General features: G+C 38.3%; 1 protein-coding gene across 7 annotated transcripts in view; it reads right to left on the bottom strand.

Moving 5' to 3' along the window:
• The window catches only part of LOC106873471 (DNA polymerase alpha subunit B), a 52015-nt gene that overhangs the window by 20113 nt on the left and 19005 nt on the right, over positions 1–12897 (bottom strand). For 6 of the 7 annotated variants that reach the window (XM_089348857.1, XM_014920853.3, XM_014920852.3 and 3 more), the window contains 6 exons: positions 10639–10772; positions 9915–10012; positions 5452–5494; positions 4170–4270; positions 2336–2523; positions 400–488 (listed from right to left, as the gene is read on the bottom strand). In XM_089348857.1, the coding sequence (XP_089204983.1) occupies positions 400–488; positions 2336–2523; positions 4170–4270; positions 5452–5494; positions 9915–10012; positions 10639–10772 (653 nt within the window). The remainder of the gene's footprint in view (positions 1–399; positions 489–2335; positions 2524–4169; positions 4271–5451; positions 5495–9914; positions 10013–10638; positions 10773–12897) is intronic. The other variant, XM_089348882.1, reaches the window with a different exon arrangement.

Below are 12897 nucleotides of genomic sequence, written 5' to 3'. Positions count from 1 at the left end.
CAACCAGGATATTTGTGAAGTTAGACATCAAGTGACTGCAAAGAGTCCAAAATGACACAATTGAGATGACAACAGGAATCAACAGAATCAGTGATGAAATAAGACATACAGACAAGATCAAGGAAGTGATTGTATAGTGGCACTAAAGTGACATCTGAGGGGAAAAGAGCAGCAGGGCGTCCTAAAACCACTGAAAAGGAAAGACAAGAAGGATGGAGAAGCTGGAATGAAATTAAAACAGTGGCAGGAAACAGAGTTGGTTGGAGAGGTTGTGTTTCAGCCTTATGTGCCGCATGGTACAGAGAGAACGAACCTTTTTTAGTAATGAGAAAGAGAGAGAAAGAGAAAGACAAATAGGCAGAAAGACAGAGTGAAAAGGAAGAAAAGATGTGACCTTACTTGAGATGAACGACCAATGTGATGAAATTCTTCCAATTCATATTTCTGTTTAAGCTGAGAACTCACTTTATCAATCTGATCGTTCAGGTCTAGAAAAAGAAAAAAAGAAAAACAAATAATAAAATTAAAACCATGGCGTATTATTATCATCTCATTTTAGCATTAGTTTTACAAGATTCTTGAAGTAAAAAAAATGTGTATTGAAACAGATGTTGTAGTATCTCAAGAGAGTTATTTTGCCAATAAGAAATGCATACCCTCTCCCCCTCAAAACTGCTAGCCTCGTGCCAAAATTTGAAAGAATTATTATTATTATTATTATTATTATTATTAAGGCGACAAGCTGGCAGAATCGTTAGCATCTCGGGTGAAATGCTTAACAGCATTTCGCCCATCGCTACGTTCTAAGTTCAAATTCCACCGAGGTCAACTTTACCTTTCATCCTTTCAGGGTCAATTAAATAAGTACGATTTACACACTGGAGTCGATATAATCGACTTAATCCTTTTCCCCAAATATGAAGCCTTGTGCTTTCAGTAGAAAGGATTGTTATTATTATTATTATTATTATTATTATTATTATTATTATTATTATTAAGGCGGCGAGCTGGCAGAATCATTAGCACGCCGGGCGAAATGCTTAACGGTATTTCGTCTGCTGCTATGTTCTGAGCTCAAATTCCACCAAGGTTGACTTTGCCTTTCTTCCTTCCAGGGTCGATTAAATAAGTACCAGTTACACACTGGGGTCGATGTAATCTACTTACCCTACTCCCTGTAAATTTCAGGCCTTGTGCCTATAATAGAAAGGATTATTATTATTATTTGAACCAAATTCGATGACTGGCACCAGTGCCAGAGGAGCACTAACAGCACCATCCGAGTGGGATCACTGTCAGAGCAGTGTTCTCGCTTCTGTGCCGGTGGCACGTAAAAAGCACCATTTGAGCGCGATCGTTTCCAGCTTCGCCCTACTGGCACTTATGCCAGTGGCATGTGAACAAAACATTGGACTGACTCCTGTGCAGGTGGCACGTAAAGAAACACCATTTGAGCATGGCCGTTGCTAGTACCGCCTGACTTGCCCTCGTGCCGGTGGCACATAAAAAGCACCCACTACACTCTCAGAGTGGTTGGCATTAAGGGCATCCAGCTGTAGAAACTCTGCCAGATCAGATTGCAGTCTGGTATAGCCATCTGGTTCGCCAGTCCCCAGTCAAATCGTCCAACCCATGCCAGCATGGAAAACGGATGTTAAATGATGATGCTGATTATTATTATTATTATTATTATATTATTATGATCAGTCAGTGGAGGCGCAATGGCCCAGTGGTTAGGGCAGTGGACTCGCGGTCATAGGATTGCGGTTTCGATTCCCAGACCGGGCGTTGTGAGTGTTTATTGAGCGAAAACACCTAAAGCTCCACGAGGCTCCAGCAGGGGATGGTGGCGAACCCTGCTGTACTCTTCCACCACAACTTTCTCTCACTCTTACTTCCTGTTTCTGTTGTGCCTGTAATTCAAAGGGTCAGCCTTGTCACACAGAGTGTGACAAAGCTGAATCTCCCCGAGAACTACGTTAAGGGTACACGTGTCTGTGGAGTGCTCAGCCACTTGCACGTTAATTTCACGAGCAGGCTGTTCCGTTGATCGGATCAACTGGAACCCTCGACGTCGTAAGCAACGGAGTGCCAATAATGATCAGTCAAGTAGTTAGCCAATTGACTAATAAAGTGCTTGATTAATCAAGCAATCAATCAATCAGCTGGTATGTCAGAGTCTTAATGAGGTTTGCAGACAACCAGAACTAGAGAGACCTGAAAGAATGAGAAAATATCATTGAGGAGGATGAAAGGACTTCAGCATCATCAGCTGAACTAAAGAAATCATTTGTTGATGTTTGGTCATAGAAGAAAACAAGATTCATAAACTTACATTCAGCTTGGTCATGTTTCTTTTCAAACATATATTTGATAGAATTTGTAAGAACTGAAGATGCATCGAAAAGATCAAAGGAACATTTGAGGCTGGTGTCTGACCAATGAGCAGAGGTTACGTTTCCAAAACTGAGAACACATTCACCAGAATTTGTGCGATCTTTGAAAATACGTGGAGGAGTAGCACTGCAAGACATTTAAGTAGTTAACATTAATTAAGGTCTCTAATTTCATTTAAAGGTGTCTGATACATTTCTAGAGCCAACAAATAAACCTCTGATTGGTCACACAATTGGTTAAAAACAACAGTTAAATTTCTTCCGAATCACACACTATTTTATAAAAAGGCTACACCTTATAGTGCAATTGTAAATATAGAATATCTGCATAAAAGATGAGACAGTTATACCTTTATCCTTTTTTTAATATCAACCTGCCTAAGACTGCCCTTGGTTCTATGATACAACCTTCCTGTTTTAAGGTGATCTAAATTAAAACCTTCCATCAAAATTTCAAGCTAATTTATGTTTCGAATACCACAAAACACACTGTAAAATGGTTGGTGTTAGGAAGGGCATCCAGCCATAGAAACCAAGCCAAATCAGACTGGAACCTGGTGCAACTCTCTAGCTTGTCAGCTCTGATCAAACTGTCCAACCCATGCCAGCATGACAAACGGGCATTAAGGGATAATGATGATGAAAAGCAGTATATTTCAACAGAAATATGGTAACAAGAGGGTTAATGATGCACGTGGGTGCAGAAAAGTTCTTGGCTTTGGGTAAAGGAAAATATAGGAGGATCAGTTAATTATGATTTTATTCAACATATTCCCCTCTCAGATTCACTCACTTAATGCAGCAGTCCTTCAGTTTTCTTAAGCCCTATAAAAGAACTCGGAAGGTTGGGCCTCCAGCCAGGCCTTTCACAATATCCTTCAAGCCAGGAACTTTGCAGCACTCCCTCGTGAGTCTTCTGAATCAGGACTATCCTGGGGTTAAACAACAATTTGTCTGAACTGTTAGAAGTCACCTCTCCTTACAGTACACAAACTTATTCGATTTTATATATAATAAAGATAAGGTACAGACATGGCTATGTGACTAAGAAGTTTGCTTCCCATCTACATGATTTCAGGTTCAATCTCATAGCATAGCATCTTTGGCAAGCATGTTCTACTATAATCCCAGATCAACCAAGCCCTTGTGAGTAGATTTGGTAGGCAGAAACTGAAAGAAGCCCTGAGAAACTGAAAGGCGGCGAGCTGGCAGAAACATTAACGCGACGTGCAAAATGCTTGGCGGTATTTCATCTGCCGCTATGTTCTGAGTTCGAATTCCATCGAGGTCAACTTTGCCTTTCATCTTTTCGGGGTCGATTAAATAAGTACCAGTTATGCACTGGGGTTGATATAATCGACTTAATCCATTTGTCCCCTCTGTGTGTATCCCCTTGTGGGCAGTAAAGAAATAAGAAACCGAAAGAAGCCCACTGTATGTGTGTGTAAGAAAGTATACGTACGTGTCTCTTTGTCTTGACATCACATGATTGTTGCAAATGAATGTCAACCATTTCTATTAATTTCGCTAAAACTAGCCATGGGGAAATATTACTTTGCTTGGAAAGAGTTGATGGTTGGTGACAGGAAGGGCATCCAGCCATAGAAAATCTTCAACAAACTTCAGCTTTTGCAAGCATGCAAAAGTGGATGTTAAAATGATGATGAGACATAATGGCCTATGATAAACCTTTGACCACATTCAAACTATGTGGTCACTTGTCTAATACCTTAACCTTACAGTTACTGAATGATTAAATAAAAGTTTAATTACCTCTTTGGGGAATAAAGTTCTGGTAGTAGTGCATTAAAACTGGTATTTAAGGACTTCTTGGGAATATCTGGAGATCTTGGTCGTTTTTTACTTTTGGACATCTACATAGAAGAAAGTTTCAAACATTTTAACTTTCAAGAAGTTTCTAGATTAACTAAATATCATCCACCTACATTAGAAAGGTTAAAAACATGTCAAACCAGATTTATTCTAAATAAGAATTATGGACAGCAGAGATTTCCTAACACACACTGCTTGGCAGACGTAATTGGTTAAATATTTAACCAATTAACTAATTGATTTTTTGATTAATTGTTTGTTTAATCTGTAGCAGGAATATTTAGCAGTTAGATTACTACACTTGGTGTCATGATTTGCCTGAATATTACCCACGGAATAGAAAATTCTAACCAATCATGATTTCACCCAGAACTGACTCCAGCAATAATACCAACTTTTCCGTGCCTTTCTCTCTGAATCTATCCATCGGTATATATTCAGCACATCTTAGTTACTTGACAGAGAGCATTGAGAAACAGTAGACAGATGGCAAATAGAAATAGACAACTGCTGACAACAGCCACAATGAACAAGCAGCAACAGCAATGTAATGACCAGCAGCTAACTTTTTGACTGCTACTACAATTACACCAAGAACAATAACATTCAAACTTTCTAGATGTTTTGTTATTTGCAGTAATGACAGTTACGGAGATGTACTTGCATAGCAAGTGACCTGATCTGAGATCGTGTGCTGGAACAAAAACAATTGCAGCGTGGAAGGTGTTTATAAGCCATTTAAAATAACACACAAAAACTGTTAGATTCACTTCAACATTTAAATTTGTTCACTGACAAAATTCTGTGCTGCATCTCAGATGCAGCACAGAAAATATTTTGACAAATTAAATTTAAATGTTGAAATGAATCTAACGGTTTTTGTGTGTTATTTTAAATGGCTTATAAACACCTTCCAGTAATGACAGTATTTTCCTTTTATTTATGGAAAGAATAAAAACTGGTTAATCAAAACTCCAAAGAGATTTCCATCACTTTCTTCATAACAAAATCAATCAATCAGGTTTGTCAAAGTCCTTTCATCACTATTTGCAAGCTTGCCAAGGACATGCCTTCTTTACTCCAGGGATGCTTTTCCCATGATCAATCTTCCAAACATTTTCTGGGTCTAAACTTGGCCAACTTTAAAAATTCACCAGAGCAATCCATCAGAAACAACTTTTATCTCATTAAACAAACAAAAACAATTCAATCTTTTACTTACTGAACTTGGTGTTTTTACATTGTACATGGACATCATATCTTCACTGGACACTGGTCAAGGAAAATAATCAGCAGTAATATGTAGAGGGAACATTCCAATATTTCATGATACAAAAATACTTTGGGAAATAATTTCGTTTTTTCTTTCTTTTTTAAAGGTAGAACTCATAGTAGATAAAGCTATAGATAATTACATTATTAGGTTTAAAAAAAACATTTAGATAGAAAAAGTTGAAGGCTGCCTGTGGGACTTGTACACACATCTTCTGTAGACATGACAGGTGTTCTACCATTATACCAAAGCAACCCTTTAAATTTTTCTACAGAAGATGTGGGTTGAAGTCTCACAGGCAGCATTCGTCTTTTTCTACTCAAAGAGGTTTTGTAACCCAATATTTACAGCTTTATCTACTTCAAGTACCCTCAATAAAAAAAAATTTAATAAAACGAAATACATTATTTCACATCTCTTAATGTTTTTAGAGTTTTAATGACACAAACTTTGGAAATAATTTTTGGAGTGAATAAAATAAGAAAAAAATATAGTCTTTCAGCAAATAATTCAACAGGAATTCATAAAAAGTCTGTTGTTTTTTTTTATTGTTTCACATGAATTTGTCCAAGCCCACATGAGCAGAAGAGAAATGGGTAAATAAAGATACTAGCATTTTGTTGGAGCAATTGCTATTACAGCTGGATTTTGTTACTGTTTAAAACAGGGCATTAAGAACAAACACATTCCCTAAACATAGATATGATATCTTTATATTTATTCATAACACATATTTCGTTGATGATTTAAGTTACTAAAGCACAGTTGTTAATCATATACATCATCATCATCATCATGTTAACATCTACTTTTCCATGCTTCCATGGCTCAGACAATTGGTTGAGGCAGATTTTCTGTGGTTGAATGTCCTTCCTGACACCGACCTTCATCTATTTCCAAGCAAGGTGATATTTCCTCATGGCCAGGCATATTTTTCATGGAAGACTGTTAACAAACAACCTCGCTTATATGACAGTGATATTCATTTACAACCATCACATGATGTCAAAACAAAGGTACACACAAACACACATACAACACACATGTCATGGGCTTCTTTCACTTTCTACCTATCAAATCTATTCACAAGGCTTTGGTCAGGCTGAGGTAATAGAAGACATTTGCCCAAGGTGTCACACAGTGGGACTGAATCCAAGACCACATGGTTGGGAAGTAAGCTTCTTAACCACACACACAGCCTGTACCTAACCATTAGGTTGAACTACAATCTTGCTGACATCTTTTGTTAGTAGTTCTACACTTCTTAACACTTTAGCATTTAAACCAGCCATATTTAGCCAAAATGTTCTGTCCACTTATGACATCACCAAAATTTTTATGCTACAAGTCAATTCTTGATTAATTCAATGTGAATAAACAAGCATTACATTTGACAAAATAATCTGAATGCTACGGAGTTAAAGTTGACATCATGCTGGGGAGATGTAAATGATCTCTGATGAGTTTTTACTGACAGTTTAATCTTCATTCTAATAAGGTAAAAAGCCCTGTGGTTTTATCACCACGTCTATTTAGCAGTGAAACTAAATATAGGAGTGTATTAAACATAGTTATAACTGTATATATATATATATACAGGGTTATTCAAAAAGAAGGAACCGATTTCATTATGCAATATTTTAATAAGGAAAAGCAATAGAAAACTCCAGTTAAGTCACAAGTATTTACTGACGATCAACTATTATTTCCTGCCTTACAAGTGTTCAATGTGGCCACCACCTGCAGCACAGGCAACATCAATGCGATAAGAGACGCAGATCAGCATATCAAAAGCAAAGTTCATTATAGAACTAAAGAATAAATTTGCTTTGCTTGAGGCGATTCCAGAAGATATTGGCATAGAAGGGAAATGGAAAAACTTCGATAAAGCATTCAACCAGACAGCCAAAGAAGTACTCATTGGATCGTGATATGCTGATACGCATCTGGGAGGAATTCTCTTATCGCATTGATGTTGCCCATGCTGCAGGTGGTGGCCACATTGAACACTTGTAAGACAGGAGATAAAAGCTGATTGTGAGTAAACACTTGTGACTTAGCTGGAGTTTTCTATTGCTTTTCCTTATTAAAACATTGCGTAATGAAATCGGTTCGTTCATTTTGAATAACCCTGTATATACACATATATGCATCAACACCATATTAACAAAGCAGTAATGTAAGGTGGTAAGCTGGCAGAATCGTTAGCATGCCAAGCAAAATTCATCATCATCATCATTTAACATCCGTTTTCCATGCTGGCATGAGTTGGATGGTTTGACAGGAGCTGGTCAGCTGGAGAGCTGCCCAAGCATAGATGCCCTTCCTGACACCAAGCACTTTAGACAATGCACTGGGTGCTTTTATACAGCACCGGCACAGGTGCATCTACATGGCACCAGTACAGGTGCTTTTTATGTGACACAGGTACCCAGGATCTCGCAAGATTAGGAACACTCCGCTGCAGAGGGATGCAGAGAATAACCTATATGCAAGGACAACCACCAAGGTCAACTTTGCCTTTTGTCCTTTTGGGGCTGCTAAAATAAGTACCAGTAGCACACTGGGGTCTTGTCTTGTGAGTTACTTGGTAACCTCATTGATGCTAATGCCACATAAAAAGCACCAAGAACACTATGTAGAGTGGTTGGCATTAGGAAGATCATCCAGCTGTAGAAATAATATCAAAGCAGACATTGGAGCTTGGCACAGTTCCCTGGCTCGCCAGCTTCTGTTGAACTGTCCAACCCATACCAACATGGAAAACAGATATCAAAAGAATAATGATGATGACGGTGGTGTCTGTTTGGTGTGCAATGTAGTAGTAAAGACATATGTATTGATGGTATGACAGTGAGGACAGGTTGCATGGTGGGTAGTATAATGTGGTATGAGGTGGTAGAAAGGAACGTTGTGTAACAGTAAGAACATAGTATAACAGTCAGAAATTGTAGTGTGAGTATAATGTAATGAGCAAAAGCTGCTCTGCTATGAAATGTAATCTGGAAGTCAGAACGTATATGGACTGGGGTATGGCTATATTGTGTGGTGTGTAGTCTGTAAGTTACAACATGTGGTACAGGGTGGAGTGTGCTAGCGAAGACATTGTGTAAGGCATAATGTACCGAGGACTACAATATCCAATGTGCCCTTTTCTTTTTAACATGACATGATATGATTTGAGAAGCAGCTGTTATTTCAAGCTGGCTGAGTGATTATGGCTTCATAGAGGCTTTCTCAGCATCTTGCAGTATTCTGGTTATATAGTGAGATGTAGTGCAGTAGAGAGGATGTTATGTATGAGAGGATAGTTTAGACATTGTGAGACAGGGTAATGGGGTAAAGAGGACATACTGACCTGGTGTAGTGGGGACATGTGGTAGTGTTATAGAGGAAATATATTGTATAGGATGTAGTGTAGCGGTAGTGAAGACATATTGTGAGGTGTATGGGGGTGTGGTAATGAGGATATATTATGTGATGTGTAGTGAGGACAATGTGTGGTGGTTAATGGGGACATATTGTGTTGTGGTGTAATGAAGTAATGGGGGGACATATTAAACAGTGCATAGTGAGGACATACGTTGGTGGTGGTGGTGGTCGTGTAATAGGACATTGTGTAGTTTGCAGTATGGTAGTGGAAACATTATGTGGTATACATTAGGGTAATGGGGACATATTTTTTGATGTAGTATAAACAATAGAAGTACAGTGTACAAGGCTGAGTTTGTTGGTCATCAGAAATGGCAGTGTCTTACAGGGGAGACAACTGCCACTGTCCAGATATCACAACAATTATAACTATAGACTCAGCAACACTGCTAAGTACTTACCGTTGTATAAAGCACTGGTTGTATAATTTTACTACTGATTATAAGATTAATTAGTAATTAAAACTGTATTTTTTCTATCTAATTTACAGAAGTCAGCCTTTCAGACTAAACATACTACAGCTTTCAACTACAGTCATATGCTAAATGTACCGTTGCAGCACACAAGTACCTCACTACAGGTACCCCTTGTGCTACAGATCTCACATAAACTGTATGCCAGTACTACAGTCTCCCACAGAAACTGTATGCCAATACCAGTCTCCCATATCAACCATACATCAATACCACTGTTTCCACTTTAACTGTACACGACCCCATACTAACCAGCACCACAGTCTAACTATTCACCAATGTCACTGTCCCCACACTAACTGTACCACAGTCACACTACACTCATGTTCCAGTATCCCACACAAACTGTACACCAGTATCATGGTCCCCACACTAATTATTCACCAATATAACACTCATACAACGATGGTACTGGTGTACCACAGCCCTTCATAATGAGACATTGCTCCACCTAACACTGGCATCAGAAGCATAGATCAAAGGGACTGTGACATCGAAAAAGGATACAATCCTGACGGATCTTCTATTGATTCTATTTCAGTTATGCTGTTGTTGTTGTTGTTGTTGGTGGTGGTGGTGGCAGCAATGGCTTTCTTAGCAAGAACCTGTAGATATAAGAATAACAGTTTAGTTTCAATTTAAAGCTGTGATTATCAATTGTTAGAACTGCTGGAGAAGTTTAACAACCAAAAGTTACTAATTACTTAGCAATGATAGAATATCTAAAGTAATTCTATTACATATGTACATGCGTTTGTGTGTGCATGAATGTCTGTGTGCATAAAATAAATGTGTGTGTGTGTGTGTGTGTGTGTGTGTGTGTGTGTGTGTGGAGACAGAGAGAATAAAGATATGATAAGAAATAGAATTGACAAGAAATTAAATTATCAGGCATAATAATACAGAGAACTATTAGATATTGGGTTGTCCGGAAAGTTTGTGCCGATTTATAGTAGCTTACCTTTCGACTTATTTGCCATGAAACCACCTCGCTTCTGGGAAGAGGGTATTTTCAAGTTAAAGGAAAGATGGAGTCGCATTGTGCAACAAAATGGTTCATATTTGGTTGATTAAAAATGTAATGGAAAGTATTTATTAACCTTTTTTCTTTCCTTTAAAAATCGACACAAACTTTCCGGACAACCAAATATAAGACCTAGTATCATTATATATGATAAGAGAGAGAATTTTTAAATAAATTTTCTTTAAACAATACCAAAGGGTCACTTACATCTCTCTGCATTATTGAAGCCAACCTCAGTGAAGGTTTTGTAACTAAATCCATTTTTTTAGTCATGAGGAAAGCGATCCAGTGATCGTGTAAGTCACTGACTTCCAGTTTGTAACTGTGAAGAAGTTCATAAACTGAAAATAAAAACATAACTCATAGATTTAGATGATCTCATGCAATGGTTAATTATTATCATCATCTTAATAATTTAATATCATTCTTTCATTCTGGCATATATTTTTACCATGCATTTCAAAGCCCCTCAATGGTTATCGGCTACCATGTGCTATCATACAGAAGGAATACTCCTTTTACTGGATATACTTGTAGAAATCCATTAGTGTACGCAGAATCCACACAAAAGAAATTTATAATACAAGGAGGGTCAGGAGGCTCCGAAAGGAGCTTCAGGCAGTAGCGTCCCTGCCTTCCTGAGCTAGTTTCCAACCACATTTCTTAAAAATTGCAGTAGAGGCCTTGGTCTTGAGACCACTCATGTCTAGAAACTGAGGTTGGAGGTAAGCAAGGGCATGCTCCTCGTAGAAGATCCAGCTCCAAAAAAGCCTCATGACGGCAAAGGAGAATGGGCACCAGCCAGCCCAAAGGTTGGGGTGGGCTGCACCTGCCTACCTTGGTTGCTATGCTATTGAGATAGATCTGGCCATCCCCGTTAACAGAGACAAAACTTGGATTTAAAACACTGGATGATGATGATGATGAAGATAGTATGACTAGGCAGAGAGGGAAGTGGTTTTTAAGTCATGTGTTGAGAAGTACATTGGAGGGATAGGAACATGTGTCTTGCTGTAGAGGAAATACATGGCTACCCTACATTATATAAGGGTGGGTGAAGTAACTGGAAAGAGAAATAAAGATGACAGTGACAAAGTGTGTGTACTTACTATCAAGGTGCAAGGTACAAGACAGTGAGTAGAAAAGAAAATAGGGACTGAAGATCAGGAAGGTGGTGAGTAAGTTGGCAAGAGCATGAGAGAAGAGTGTCAGATAATTAGAGACAGGGAAACAATGAATGGCGAACAAGGATGGAGCTAATGTACACTTAAATGATTATACACAACAAAACGATGCTTAATGTTCATTTTCCAGGTTGAACTGGTTTGGATTGGTCTGCTCTGCTTCATTGATACAGGATCTATCTTGATCTTATATCATTTCATTTATAGGGGCCCCAAAGCCTGAGATCCAACCTTACAATTTCTTCTTGGGTTTTCTATGAGTTTTCTCTGTCAACACTACCATCCACTGCCTGAACATAACACCTTTTTACAAAGCACACTTCAACCATTCCACACCATGTGTCCTTATCAGTTCAGTTGTCTCTCTTGCATATATCAGCTAATGTTGTTCATGTTCAACCACTCATCCAGGTTAACATTACATATCCAAATATATCATTCTCGCCTTAACAAATAATTTCAAATAGGAGTCATCTACATTCCAAAGCTAGCCTGGGCCTTTATCCAGCTGAAATGGGACCAACAAGAAAGACAAGTGAAGAAGTGATAAAAGATGATTTCAAGAGGCTGAATTCCTCAGAAGAGATGGCAAAGAATTGCAACAGCGAAATTCAGCACAAGAGAAGATCCAGTCAACCCTGCGAACATAAAAGAGTGGGAGGACAATGATTTTACATCTAACTTTGGGTTTATTATGAATTTTGCACGGGCTCAAGAATATTATCCTTCACACTCAGACCCAGAGGTCTCTGGCCTGAGAAAGAAGGTTATGTTTTTAAGATGACATTGCGGTAGTGTTTTGTGGTGTTGTAGATATATTTGAATTGAATGAGGTGGGGAGATAGTCTTGTGTTACTGTTCTAGTGTGTTGCTGATGTGTCTGATCTGAACGAAAGGGAGTGTTGCAGTCGTGTTCTGGGAGTGTTGCTACTGTGTTTGTTAGGTTGGTTTTGGGAGTGAAGTGGGAAAATGTGTATGTGTAAAAGAGAAAGCGTATTTGAACTGTGCTGCAGCAACAGACTGCGCCATTTGCATATCCAGATGATCTTTTACTGTTGAGATTTGGGATGTTACATGTTTAATAGAGACATGGGAATGTCGTCTAGGTAGAGGTTTCGAAGTGTTAAAATAGCTACAACGGCGATATTCTAGAATTTCATGGTCGGTAAGTAATTAGGAATTGAAATCGAAAGATTTTTACCACTACACTACACAGATTTCTGTAAGCGAGACAATCACAAATCTACAGTTATATATGGAAATGGAAGTTGTCAATGTTTTT

This window comes from Octopus bimaculoides, chromosome 1 (assembly GCF_046866305.1).
Source record: "Octopus bimaculoides isolate indiv1 chromosome 1, ASM4686630v1, whole genome shotgun sequence".
Taxonomy (NCBI): Eukaryota; Metazoa; Mollusca; class Cephalopoda; order Octopoda; family Octopodidae; genus Octopus; species Octopus bimaculoides.
Note: the sequence above shows the minus strand (reverse complement) of the source record. Positions and strands in the feature narration are given on the sequence as shown.